The 12,280-nt window shown below is 40.9% G+C and overlaps 2 protein-coding genes across 3 annotated transcripts in view; one reads left to right on the top strand and one right to left on the bottom strand.

The window, feature by feature from the left end:
* Pask (PAS kinase) overlaps positions 1-1,009 on the bottom strand; it is an 85,223-nt gene extending 84,214 nt beyond the window's left edge. For both annotated transcript variants that reach the window (XM_065436481.2, XM_065436482.2), the window contains exon 1: positions 850-1,009. In XM_065436481.2, the coding sequence (XP_065292553.2) occupies positions 850-875 (26 nt within the window). In that variant the 5' untranslated portion in view covers positions 876-1,009. The remainder of the gene's footprint in view (positions 1-849) is intronic.
* A 1,854-nt stretch (positions 1,010-2,863) lies between these two features.
* LOC135905530 (uncharacterized) overlaps positions 2,864-12,280 on the top strand; it is a 54,556-nt gene continuing 45,139 nt past the window's right edge. Inside the window, exons 1-3 of the mRNA XM_065436486.2 lie at positions 2,864-3,479; positions 9,149-9,399; positions 10,650-10,863. Coding sequence (XP_065292558.1) covers positions 3,404-3,479; positions 9,149-9,399; positions 10,650-10,863 — 541 coding nt within the window. The 5' untranslated portion in view covers positions 2,864-3,403. The remainder of the gene's footprint in view (positions 3,480-9,148; positions 9,400-10,649; positions 10,864-12,280) is intronic.

The following is a 12,280-nucleotide window of genomic DNA, read 5'->3' as shown; positions in this document are numbered from 1 at the left end:
AATTCACTACACAACCACTTCAAAGTACAATTTCAAAGTTGTGCGTTTCTAAATTGCGTACAAATTACTTACTTTGTTCAGTAAACTATTCAGTAAATGATGGATGCTGCATTATTGTTTCTTACATTGTGTGCACTATGTTGTACTTCTGCTTTGTTTAGTCACCTACTGCTGCTGTGTCTTGTAAAGTATAATCAATCGCCAAGGCGTATGTCAGGCGTTTATAACGCCTGCTATCCTTTGGAAGTGGCTAACTAAAATATATCATTAATCAAGTGAAATAAATCGAATTTCCCTGTTCTACGTCGCCCACGCCGTCCATGTCTTTCAACTATCTCTGACTAATGCTCTTCCGCTCTCGTACTCAGTAAAACTCTACGTCAAGACATTTTGCCCGAAATGCATCTGTTATCAACGCAGACGTTATCTCATATTTAACGCTCCTCTATTTGGCAGGGGGCACTAAAGCGCTAAACTTTCGCTGCTCACAAGATATGCGCAATACGGGTATATTCTCCATGAAATGTTTAAGATCTTGGTTAAAGCATAATGCGCAGTACAAACAGTCATACAGCCAGTGACAGCCATACAATGACAACTAAGTGGTAGTAACGCAGCGGCGAAACTGGCCACGACAGGACCTGTACCCTGCAACGTCTTCGCCTATATTTAAAATCTGCGGCGAAAGTTTTAACGCGCCAAGGTGCAGATTTATCAAGACGAATGGGAGAAGGAGACGGTTAAGACCACAACAGTGGTGCAGTGGGTGTGGACGTGCCACAGCCGAAAACTGTTTCTGGTAACGTTTTGCGCTTCTGAACAGTGACGTAAATAGGTGACACGACTTACGGGTTGTTAATTCCGTCTGCCTTCATAACACAGCATCGGCGATGTGCGAAACGCCTCCACAAATTCTCTCCACGTCGGCCGACGACCCGTGAAGACTTGCCGCGTCAAGTTCGAAACAACGGTCCCGTACAAGCCCCTTCGTGTACACTGAAAATACAGTAATCCATTGCAAGTTATCTACTACTTTCGCCGCCAGAAGTGCCTGCACCATTAGCGATTATTCACTAAAAAAGAGAGCTCGAGCATCTCTCCTGCCGCTTGTTTCCTGAAGAGTGAAAAGGACGGACGCCTCGGAACTTCCATAGGGTTTTAAACTATTTAAACTATAATTATTTTATGAAACACTATGGGTGCTGCAGCTCGCACTTGCGTTTGGCTGGGACTGCTCAGATGATCCGTGCTCCCGCTACCTGTTAATAAGCTCTGTAGAAATGTTATAAAATATTGCGAATGTAAAGAGCATAACATTTTGGACTTTTGACCTGTTTTATAAAACAATTAAAATTTCTTTCTTTTTTTTGCTTGTGTATCGCTAACGTTTGTAGCGCTAACTTGCGGGACGCGTCAAACGTTTAACGAAAGCGTTGGCTAAAAGTAAGGTGGTACTAAAGTTTTTATATCTGCATGTAAGGTGTTTATTACGATGCATTTGCAGCTTTGTTCACTATGTCCCAGTTTCGCTCGTGCTGATTATTCATCGTTGGCTTTCTTTATGACTAACAAATCACCACTACATTTATTGAAGCTCCTAGTTTAGAGCATCATGATTGCTGGGCAGTTGATTAGGTCTGGTGAGGTGAAAACCAAGGAGCATATTTTTCTTTTGCTTTTGAACGCAGACTGTTCCGAATGGATATCTGCTGCAGGAGAGCCACGATCTAGGGACTTTAGTTGCTCAAAGGTGCCAGTTCCTGAGTGAGCTCATGAATTGGATGACTTCTCCATGCTGGCGTAACACCTACATTTGTTGAGAATTATTCACATTATAATATATATATATATATATATATATATATATATATATATATATATATATATATATATATATATATATAGAGAGAGAGAGAGAGAGAGAGAGAGAGACCAGAATGATTCTGGTTACTAATATTATATGTATTTGCTTCTCCAATTTTTTTTTCATACTTTGCACGCATTAATCACTCACGCAGTATGTGTAAATAATAAATAGTAATAATAACCGGTCAGCACGTGCATTTGTATTCCCAGTACCAGCGTTAGAGCATTTCGCTCACACCGAGCTGTACAACAGTGTACAACAGTCTCCTTCGCTGTGAGTCCATCGTAAACTGATATGTCCACAGAACACCTATACAGATATGTCCTGGTTTCCCACTGAGTACTTTTACAGCGAATTTTGCTTTAATAATTAGTGTTCCAAAACGGTTCTCGCACGCGTGTCGTGAAGGCGAGCGTTCGCCGAAGCCGCGGACGCCGTTGATGAGCAGGCCGTCGGAACAGGCACGAGCTGCCAGACGTCGGCAGAAATTGTATCGTGTAGTAAGCTTGTAATTGTACGTTTAGACTTTGCTACTAATCCTTTAACGGGCCTGAGGTCATTTTTAAAGCGAAATTTTCTCAACGAAACTTCCCATACTTCCTTGCACGATCGGTCGTGCTTCCTTGACCGCAGGCATGCTGCTGTCTTGCGCAGCATGTGCGCGTGAAACCACGTTCGCGCTAGAGCACCTGTGCAGGGCCAGTTTGCATTAGGCCATGGATTCGTTGACGTCTCGCAGGATATAATGAATTCCTGCAGGACTTCTGTTTGCAATTCCGGCTTCGACCATGCTTCGACTATGAACGGTGTAGCGCATCAACATTGGGATCACGTTACGTCACACTACATATACCTAATTGAACAATGCATCACATACACAAGGATGACAGAAAGGATAATTGCGCATTTAATTTGTCATTTACATAACCGATTCACGAGGGGCCTTGAATTCCAACGTATATGTCGGATTTGCGTATTCCTTTTTCTTCCATAACTTGCTTGTTTGCGCCAGAGCCAGCTAACGCGAGTACGCGTTTATGTATCAACTTGAAATGGACCCATCCAGAACACATTAATGTGTAACCATTCATGTATAGGGCTTAATCAGTGTGCACATGATCGAAGCACGCATTGGCAGCAGGTGTCTAAATGTATTTACTAGCAGCGCGCCGACAGCTCCTTTGCTCAGAAAATTCTAGTCATGCACACAACAGCGTACTTATGCCAGTAATTCCTCCAAGACACCGAAAACGAAACTATTTCGTGCCGCCAGAGGTGCCTACACAAATTGTCGAACCACAATGGCTGCCATTACAAGAATATTGCGTACAACCTGGACTTACTAGCATTGGAGGCCGCGTACTAATTTCTACTTTATGGGGAATGTGCTGCGCATTCCATGTCAATTTTTAAGAAATCATGCTGATGATATAGTTGCTAGAGTTTAAATTCGCAGCAAACTCTAGGAAGGCTCAGCGCTGCCCGACAACCGGGTGACGGTGAAGTGCAATACAGTACTCTCGATGGGCTTATAAAATGTATGTAAACATTTACGCTAACGTCACAGACTATGCTGCAGAACCTTCCGCGCCTGCACAGAGCCAGAAAGAAGGTACGTCCTGACCAATCTTCGCGCCAACGCACGCGCCCCTCACGGCCCGGCTAGCCAAACGCACCGACGGGACGCCATGTTGCTTTTTGGTGCCTGCCCCGAGTAAAAATGTGGTTGCGTTACCGCAGGTTATTTCATTGTTGGATTTATCTACGGTCCTGGTACTTACTGTCAAAGCTATCAAATAAAAATTTTATCTCCCTAATCGTGGCAAATGTACGGTGACGCGTAACAAAGATTTTACGAGCACCAAAATATTTTGTGGTGAATCGGACCGTCCGTCGTGCGCCGTAGGTTTTCACATTTTATTGTGCGCCGATGCTGCTTTTCGTGTTTTAACGCGCTGTACGCACGTTTTGTCAGTAGCGCGTGTTCCAGAGGCTGTTGGGGTGGTTTATTTGAAGATTCTTGTCTCGCATAAAATAAGAATTTGTTGTTATAAGCGGGATGTCACCATGTCGTGCAAGTGTTTCGCCCAAGAGTTTCGGACGGGACTTTTGCAGCGACATAATGCACTGTGGAATGTGTTGCCTACCGCGCTTGCTCTAACTTAGGCTGGATACCTTCTACCTTGCAGTAAAGAAGTTGATATATCTAGCATCGTAGAAGCGAAACGTTCCAATCGGATCGTTGGTGCGTTCAACAGTTGATCGTGCAATAAAACGCTTGGAGCGTTACGTTTGGGCATGAATGTGATGCTGAGTGTCCCCGCTCACAATAGCGTTTGAATATCGTTTCTTTGAAAAAAATTAGGGTCACCTCATAAAATGACCTCGTTCGTCCACATTACCCGTCCGATTGCTGTAGTAGCACAGAAACATTATCGTAGTCCTTTGTTAAAAGCTTCCTTGAAGTCCTTAGAAACGACATAGTGTTTAGTCGATCAGCTGCTAGTGATGCTACTTGTATCACCGTTGGTGTAGTTAGCACTGAGGGAGAGCCAGTAGCACCTGCACAACTGGCAGGCTGTGAAGTACAATTCCAACGTGTGCCAAAGGGCTTTTTACCACAGTTACATCTTTAAGCAAGCAAATGCAAAAAACTGCAAAATGCGCGGATTCTCACGCGAAACGTGCAGAAATATATATTGGTGAAACTGCAGGAACATTCCAACACAGTGGAGGAGAATACAGCATATTCTTTTCCGAACAGAGTTAACACACACTTGTGAATTGCTAAATTTTGTTCACTGCTCTCAGTGTTCTAACCAAGAATGTACTTGCACCATCTGTCGTATTTTCCTTTCTCTGTTTGTGTCACAAATACAGTGGTTATAAAATGTTGGCATACAGTTCAAGGTTTTTGTGTCACAAATGCAGTGGTTATCAAATGTTTACATGCAGTTCAAGGTTTTCCCTAGGTTACTACGTCAGCAATATTCTGAAGCCAAAAAATGCTTTATCATCTGTGTGTGATAGCCGATTCAGCCTGTAACATTTCACCACTTCAGTGCCCAAAGTAACAGGCATGCAAAGAGCCTGTTGTAGTTCTAGATGTGAAAAAATATCATTAGAAATAACTGCATAACACCTAAATCAGGCAAGTGCTTTTGGAATCACTATAGTTTACAAATTGAATTAACAAATAATGATCATACTAGTATACCTTTAAAAAAAATTTTGGGGGTTTAAGTGTCAAAATCACTATGTGATTATAAGGCACTAGAATAATTTTTAATGTGCACCTAATTCTAAGTACAAATGCATTTCTGCATTTTGTCCCCATCAAAATGCTGCTGCCGCTCACAACCTCGAACTCTGCAGCATGACTTTTATACTTCGAGCATTCGCGGAATTCTGATGCAGTGATCATTCTGCTGTGATCAATAGGTGCAAACATATTTTAACATCACGTGATTGTTGTAAGCATTACTGACATTGTATATGAGATATCTGAGGAGACATAAACTGGTATATACGCAGCACATTTCCATGGACTGGATGTCAAACCTAAACCCTATATATATTTTTTAAATTAATGCAGTGTGTCATGCAAAATGCTGGGCACTGTATTGTGACCAATGTACACTACCGTAATAACCCTCCTCTCTTAATTTTTCTATCCTATTCTTCCTAAAAGGCAAACGTTGTGCCTTGGGAAGTTGCCAGCATGTTCCTTCTTCTTTTGTGCCTCTTTTTATCCAAAATAAAGAGTAATAATGTGTTCACAGTTTTCCTTCCTTGTAACCTATCTGTGAATACAACATTTGTCTAGTTTTCATATGGACCTTGGTAGCTTGAGTCAGTGGATGCCTTGCCGGCCATACTCTGTTATTCCTTGAACAGGTTGTGGCGCGACATTATACAACCATCTACTGTGAAGGTTTAAGTGACCGGCACAATTGGCTGTGCTTACGTTTAAAGCTGCATTAATGCATTAAAGGCAAACAGTAAGCTAAGCTTAAGGGATAAATTGCTGATTCAAAATGTCTGAAGCACTGCTATAGGAAGCTCTTGTGAGTGAGAAAATTCCGTAAATATAGGACAGATATTGGCAGCATCACTATGAAGATACTTTGTCAGGTGCCATTGGTACATAATGTCCTGTTTAATGAATGGTAAATTATTCTCAACCATTGATGATTATCCAGAATTACGTGTTGCTGGGCTAGTTGTTTCATATTGCTGAGTAGACCATAAGTATGATCGTTATGGCGCAAACAAGGAAGGATGGAAGGGAACAAGGGGAGCACGCCCTTTGTTCCCTTCCGTCTTTCCTTGTTTGTGCCATAGCGATCATATTTATGGTCTACTCAGCAATTGATGATTATATTACATTTCAACATGAAAGAAAATTAAGTTTGCTTGATGTTTATTGGTGCTTTCAATAAAATAACTTGTTGGTGCTGCCTGTCCGCACTTTATCTGCACTATTTGCAGAAGTGTTGTACCCTGTCCATATGCCCCTCTGACTGAAAGCAGGTATTAGTGCATGACAGATCATGACCTCTGAATTGCCAACTGCAATTCCTGCACTGTGGGGCCTGCAATGAAGCGCATTGTTGCAAGCCTTCAGAGATTACTATTTCCTGGCGTATGCGCACAGTCGGCTCTATTTTAGTTTCTCAAACATTGCCTTTGTCCGTGTGATATCACTGCATCTACGTTTTGTGCATTCGCATGAGTTGCTGTTTGTGTTTGGCTTACAGAGAGAGCTCTCTATTTAAAATCAGAGTGGTTTGCCAGCATAGAAGTATTCACCTGCACGCTACTCTTCAAGGAAAGGGAAGAAGGGAGAGAAAGCTTGTGAATGGTATAGCACACAAACGTAAACATGGCATGACATTGAGGTTGTGACTGGTGCATCTCATAAACACAAATATTGCACGAGATTGCATGATGTATAGATGACAATAAAGACAATTATATGCACTGCATTTAGTTTTATAGCATTTAATTAACTGCTTCGTGAAAACTTCGCTTCACTCAGATTCCAACATTTGGTTGAATCGCATCATTTCCTTTGTTATGAATCTTCCTTTATTGTACAGATTGCTGATTTGGTTACATATAGCTGATTTGGTTAACCAGTGTTCCTGCACCTAAAATGTTCATATAGTTTGCTCTTGCTCTGCCATCTGCTACTCTTTTGTAGCTACCCGAGTTGGTTCAGTGGCTGCCCCAGAAAGGCAGTGGTGCCATGTTCAACTGCCAGACCAGGATAAAATTTTCATAAACTGTGAAGGTTCCTCCCTGGGGAACCTATACAGTTATTTTTTGTTTTTCATGGCTTCCTGGCTACTTCAGGTAGCTAACAAATTTTCCTTTCACCTTCACTGTAGAGCTTTATTGAAAGGAACTGATTGACAATGATATGTGTTGAAGTGTATTATAATCTTCATTACAGCGGGTTTAAGTTGTGCAAGATGCGATCTCTTCAATTGTAATCTTCTTGCGAACTAAGTCACTGATGTAGCTATTTGGGCTTCTTGGTGACCAATATGAGCAGTAAATGTAGTGTGCTGCAGAGGAGGACAAACTGATAAATAGCAGTTGTAAACAGTAGCCTAACAAGGGATGTTTGAGGCAGTAGGTGAAGTTTCGAGAAGAGGCCTTCTCTTTATCAGGGCTACAGTTAAGGGACACTGTAGAATTGACAGGACACACTTGGTGCAAGGTGTATCTTGTAACTTTTTCATTTGTCTTTGTTTGCTACTTTTATGGATACAACTAATCTATTGTTGCATAATAAACACTGAAAGGTTTGTAGAAGGACAACACATAGTTTGATTTTATTATTGGTTTCAGTGTCCTTTTATGCAACACTCTTAAGAGCAACTTCTGTCATGAAAAATTCAAGCATAAAAAGTTATGCTAATCTTATGCACTTTTGGAATTGGTGAACACAAAGCTTCTTGACAGCTTCCATTACACTTGCAATACCGAGACGATGTTGGTCTCGTGGTGCATGTAAAAATTAAAGCACAGATGCCTGTACAGTGTATGTGAAAGTAATGTTTCACGTTTAACACATCTACATCCCTTGCAAAAGACATGATTTATTTCACCTCCTGAGGAAGACATCTGTATATATACTTTAGAGTCGCACTGAACTATATAGGCATCATTTTTTATATATAAGCCAGTGCTACTATGCAATGTCTTCTTCCCCAAACTTCCATGCCTAATGTCACAGCTGTTCTTTGTTTCTTTGTGCCGTCTCTTTCTGCGTCTCAGCTGTGTGAAAGAATTCCCTAACTCTGTCCACTCGATGAGACACTGATGCTAAACTCGGAGAAAGATGCAATGATGTTAGGTCCACATGCCACACCTGATTAACTGTCATGCTATAGCATTACCAGAATTGACCTGCCCATACCTTTGATTGCACTGTCTTCAGGATCAACCTGCATTATGAACCTCATTCAAGCACTTGTGACAGCATGTATCCTGCACTAGTGTCAGGATCGGCCCAACAAGTTACCACCTTTTGATTACAGTCTCCGTGATTGGCTCAGTTTTGGTTTCACCATCTCTGGCATCGGTCCAGCTTACTACTATACTGTCTCTGGGATCAGCCCAGTTTACTTGACGAGACAGCCAGACAACATTCCAAACTCTGGGGAGATAAGCGAAGAAAGCGTTGCTTATAAACTGTGCTTGTGCTAGCGAACTGTTCTTTTTTTTGAGCACTGAGGTCGTTGGCGGTGGTGAAAGAAGCCTTCCCTTTCCATTTTTTATTATTATTTCTTTTTGCACAAGTTGCATACTGCCTATTGCTTTTTACCAGTCATTTCTTAAACAGAGATCCGTAAACCCCTTGGTGTGTTGGTGAAGTTATCACTGCTGGTAAAGCCTCCTTCCTCCTTTAAATGCTAAACGCTGGGGCCCGATGAAGTGTATGTCTCATTAGCTGGTACCATTTCATACTGTAATCAAATCCTGCCTTTCTGGAAAGTTCTTAATTATTCAGCTTTGAACTTTCACTGTTGCATGTACTGTTAGAATAGAAAAAGATGAAGCAATGCATGGCGTTCCTTGGTTACGTTCATGTTCCTTATCAATTGTAGGACCTATTACCTCGTCATCTAATGTCTTTGGCATTTCTTTCTGTACCTGAGGTCATCTATTTAGTTTTGTGATACACTGTATTTTTATCAATAGCATTCATTCGTGGCTGAAGACCACTGCTCTGTGTGAACTTTTGTCACCTGTATTTCTCCGCCCCAGAATGCAGTGTGTGTGGGGAAGGCCATGTGACTGCAGCGTGCCCACTTTTGGGCCTGGCCCAGAAAGTGGATGACAAGTCTGTGCCATCGCGGGCACGCCTCTCACTGCCACCGACATTGGCTCTGGCTGAAAATGCAGAGTGTGGCCCTCGTGTTACAGCCCGTGAGGACATTCCGGTGGGAACTCAGTTTGGGCCTGTTGAAGCCCCCCGTTACCGTGCTTTCAAAGGCAGGCCACGCTTCAGGCTCAAGGTACACCAGTCCTCTACTTCGACTGTGCTACTTCTAAATTTTATATGAACTGGACAAGGATGAATGCAGTAGATACACACATTGGTCTCTCTGTTCTTGTCTAAGTTGTTGATATTTTTTTAAAGCAGAAGGTATTGCCAGCTCTCCAAAGTTGAATCACTTGGAGACCATTTTAATTTCAGTGCGTAGGTGTTATTTTGAATGCACTGCACAACTTATAACTGTGGAAATTTTCTCATTGTTGCACAAGATGTTGACTGTACATGTGACATAAGATTTCTTGTGCTTTATAGGGTTGCAACATATTTCCTTCCTTCCTCAATTAACGGTTCTACAGAGTCTACACAACCACAGAATTCTTTATATTTGTCCTTATTTTGTGTTTATTCTTTTTAATTTCATTACTTTAATACAGCAATGAGCTGATGCACTTATGCAATGCTAAACATGTCTGTTGAACTGTTTGACTGTTTCCTTTGGTCATACCAGTTTGTGCTTCACAGGCCACATTTACAATATAGAACAGTGACAAACAAGACCTCTGAAGAAATTATGCACATACAAAGCTTTAATAGAGCATTATGTAGTAAATAAAATGTATAATACAACCATCAAAGTCAAACATTGACAATAGAAAAGAAGTACAAAATGTGCCAAACAAAATGTGAAAATTTGGATTGCAGTATCAGAAACAAAGTTGTGAGACTAGTAGGGTCTAGGCATCATGGTGAGCATTTTACTGGTGAACCTGACGCATGTAAGGCAGCAAAACCAAGGTGTAAATGACACATATGCTGCCATATGGTGAGCTCAGACAGAGTGAATGCACCAAGTTCGAAATTGTCAAAAACAATCGTTAATAATTGCAAAAAAAAGAAAACTTTAATGATGGGAGCATAAGGGCTTTACAAAGAGCTTTTTCTGTGTCTAGCTGTACCACTTGTTGCAATATTGCAGGTTTTTTAATTTACTTTTTTTTTTGCTGTTGCAAAGTCAGATTCCACACAAATCAGCGTGCCAACACAACAGCTTGGTTAGGTCGGGATACCTGCATACTTTACAGGTGTAGTGGTGCGAAAGATCAAGAAGTTGTTCCGTGACGTCATTGTGTGCATCTGTCAAGTAAATGCTATTGCTTGATTGTTACACACATTTAGCATTCATTTGAGTGAATCTAGCAGGCAAGCTTAAAACAAAGAGTCGATTAGGATGCAAAATGAGGATTTTTGTGTGCTTGTTTCTGCCCACAGGTGTTTCCAACCAAGGGTCGTGCCACTTGTCTCGACACATCGGACGAGTATCAGTGCAACTGGATGTGCTTTGTGGAGCCTGCATCAGAGCCATCGGTGCAAAATCTCATTGCTTACCAACTAGGTCAAGACATCTACTTCAGCGTGCAGAAGCCAATTAAGGCGGGTGATGCACTGTACGTGGGCTATGCACCACCATATGGTCGCAAGATGGGTACGTACCCATTTTCTTCATCAGTGTGGTCATTTCGTGCATTGCAGGGGACAGTGTCTATGTGGGAGTTGAGATACATCTTAAAAGCTGCTTGTGTGTCCATGCATGGATGTGTAACTCCCTTGGAAACACTCACCAAGATGGGTTTTCCCATAATAAGGGTTCTTGTGAAGAGAAGGCCACTTCATGGACTCCCTTTGAACTGAACATTCTAATTAGTGTTTATGCAGGTTTGTAACTTGCAGTTTTGCCTTAGAAAAAGTAAGCGTCATTATACGTGATGTCCTGCCTAAAGTTATGTAAATTATAACACCAGAAATTGTAAAATGTAATGCAGGAAAAAATAAGAGCTATGCAAAAGGTAGCTTGTCAGGAACAACTAAAAGTTACGTTTTCCAGAGTGCTCCACAAGCCTTGGCCGAACATTATGGTTATAAAATTAATAATTTAAAAGTAAGTCAATTAATACAAATTTAACTAAGAAGTGAAAAAATAGTGAATACTTTTTTAGGTGGCCTGCTAACAACACGTTTGGTTTCACCCAAAAAGAAGGCTTAGCCTTTTTCTTTCTATGTGCTAGCACATATGTACAGCTGTACATTAACTAGGACACTGTGTATAAGCGAAGGTACATTACCTTGGATTTAATGTGGGCCTTCTTGATAGCGATATAAAGACCCAGCTCATTTCATCATCAAGGTGTGTCTGGATGGGCTAAGACGATCTAATGTCTCATAAGCAGCAAATAAGCCATGCATGTGCCTTTTGTTGAACATTACCAATGACTGCAATGAACATTAGCAGGATAGCCATGTAATTAATAAATTAATAAAAATAAAACCCAATAATACATGCTGTAGTAGTAGTAGTAGTATCACCACCGCTACCATCATCATCATCATCATCATATTTCATTTAGTTGTACTTTATGCATATATATAGTCATGAGCCTGGTAGTTCTTTTGATATTTTGATGTTATATGATCACAGTTGCATACCAGCATGCCTTTGTTTGCATGTAATGTTGTACTTACTTGATACTAGCCTTTCTTTCTGAAATTAAGTATTGTTACTAAAGTGATTTCCTGTGGGGGGTAATTTTTAATTAATCCGTCTCAGGTGATGCAGGTATTCTGTAAATAATAATAAATAAATAAAATAAATAATCTGTGTCATGTACAAGCTGCCTCAAAATCAATTCACAGCAATTTAAATAAATAAAATAAATAATCTGTGTCATGTACAAGCTGCCTCAAAATCAATTCACAGCAATTTAAAAACCATCCTTCTTTTGCCTGTAGCAAACCCATGCTTGCCTATGGTGAGTTAAAGCTGTGGTCTTGCCATAGTAAAATAGGTGAAAAGAGAATAATGTACTCGGAGTATGTTGGTTGTTAAGTAGTGTTGATGCTTACTT

Source organism: Dermacentor albipictus, chromosome 3 (genome assembly GCF_038994185.2).
Source record: "Dermacentor albipictus isolate Rhodes 1998 colony chromosome 3, USDA_Dalb.pri_finalv2, whole genome shotgun sequence".
Lineage (NCBI taxonomy): Eukaryota > Metazoa > Arthropoda > Arachnida > Ixodida > Ixodidae > Dermacentor > Dermacentor albipictus.
Note: the sequence above shows the minus strand (reverse complement) of the source record. Positions and strands in the feature narration are given on the sequence as shown.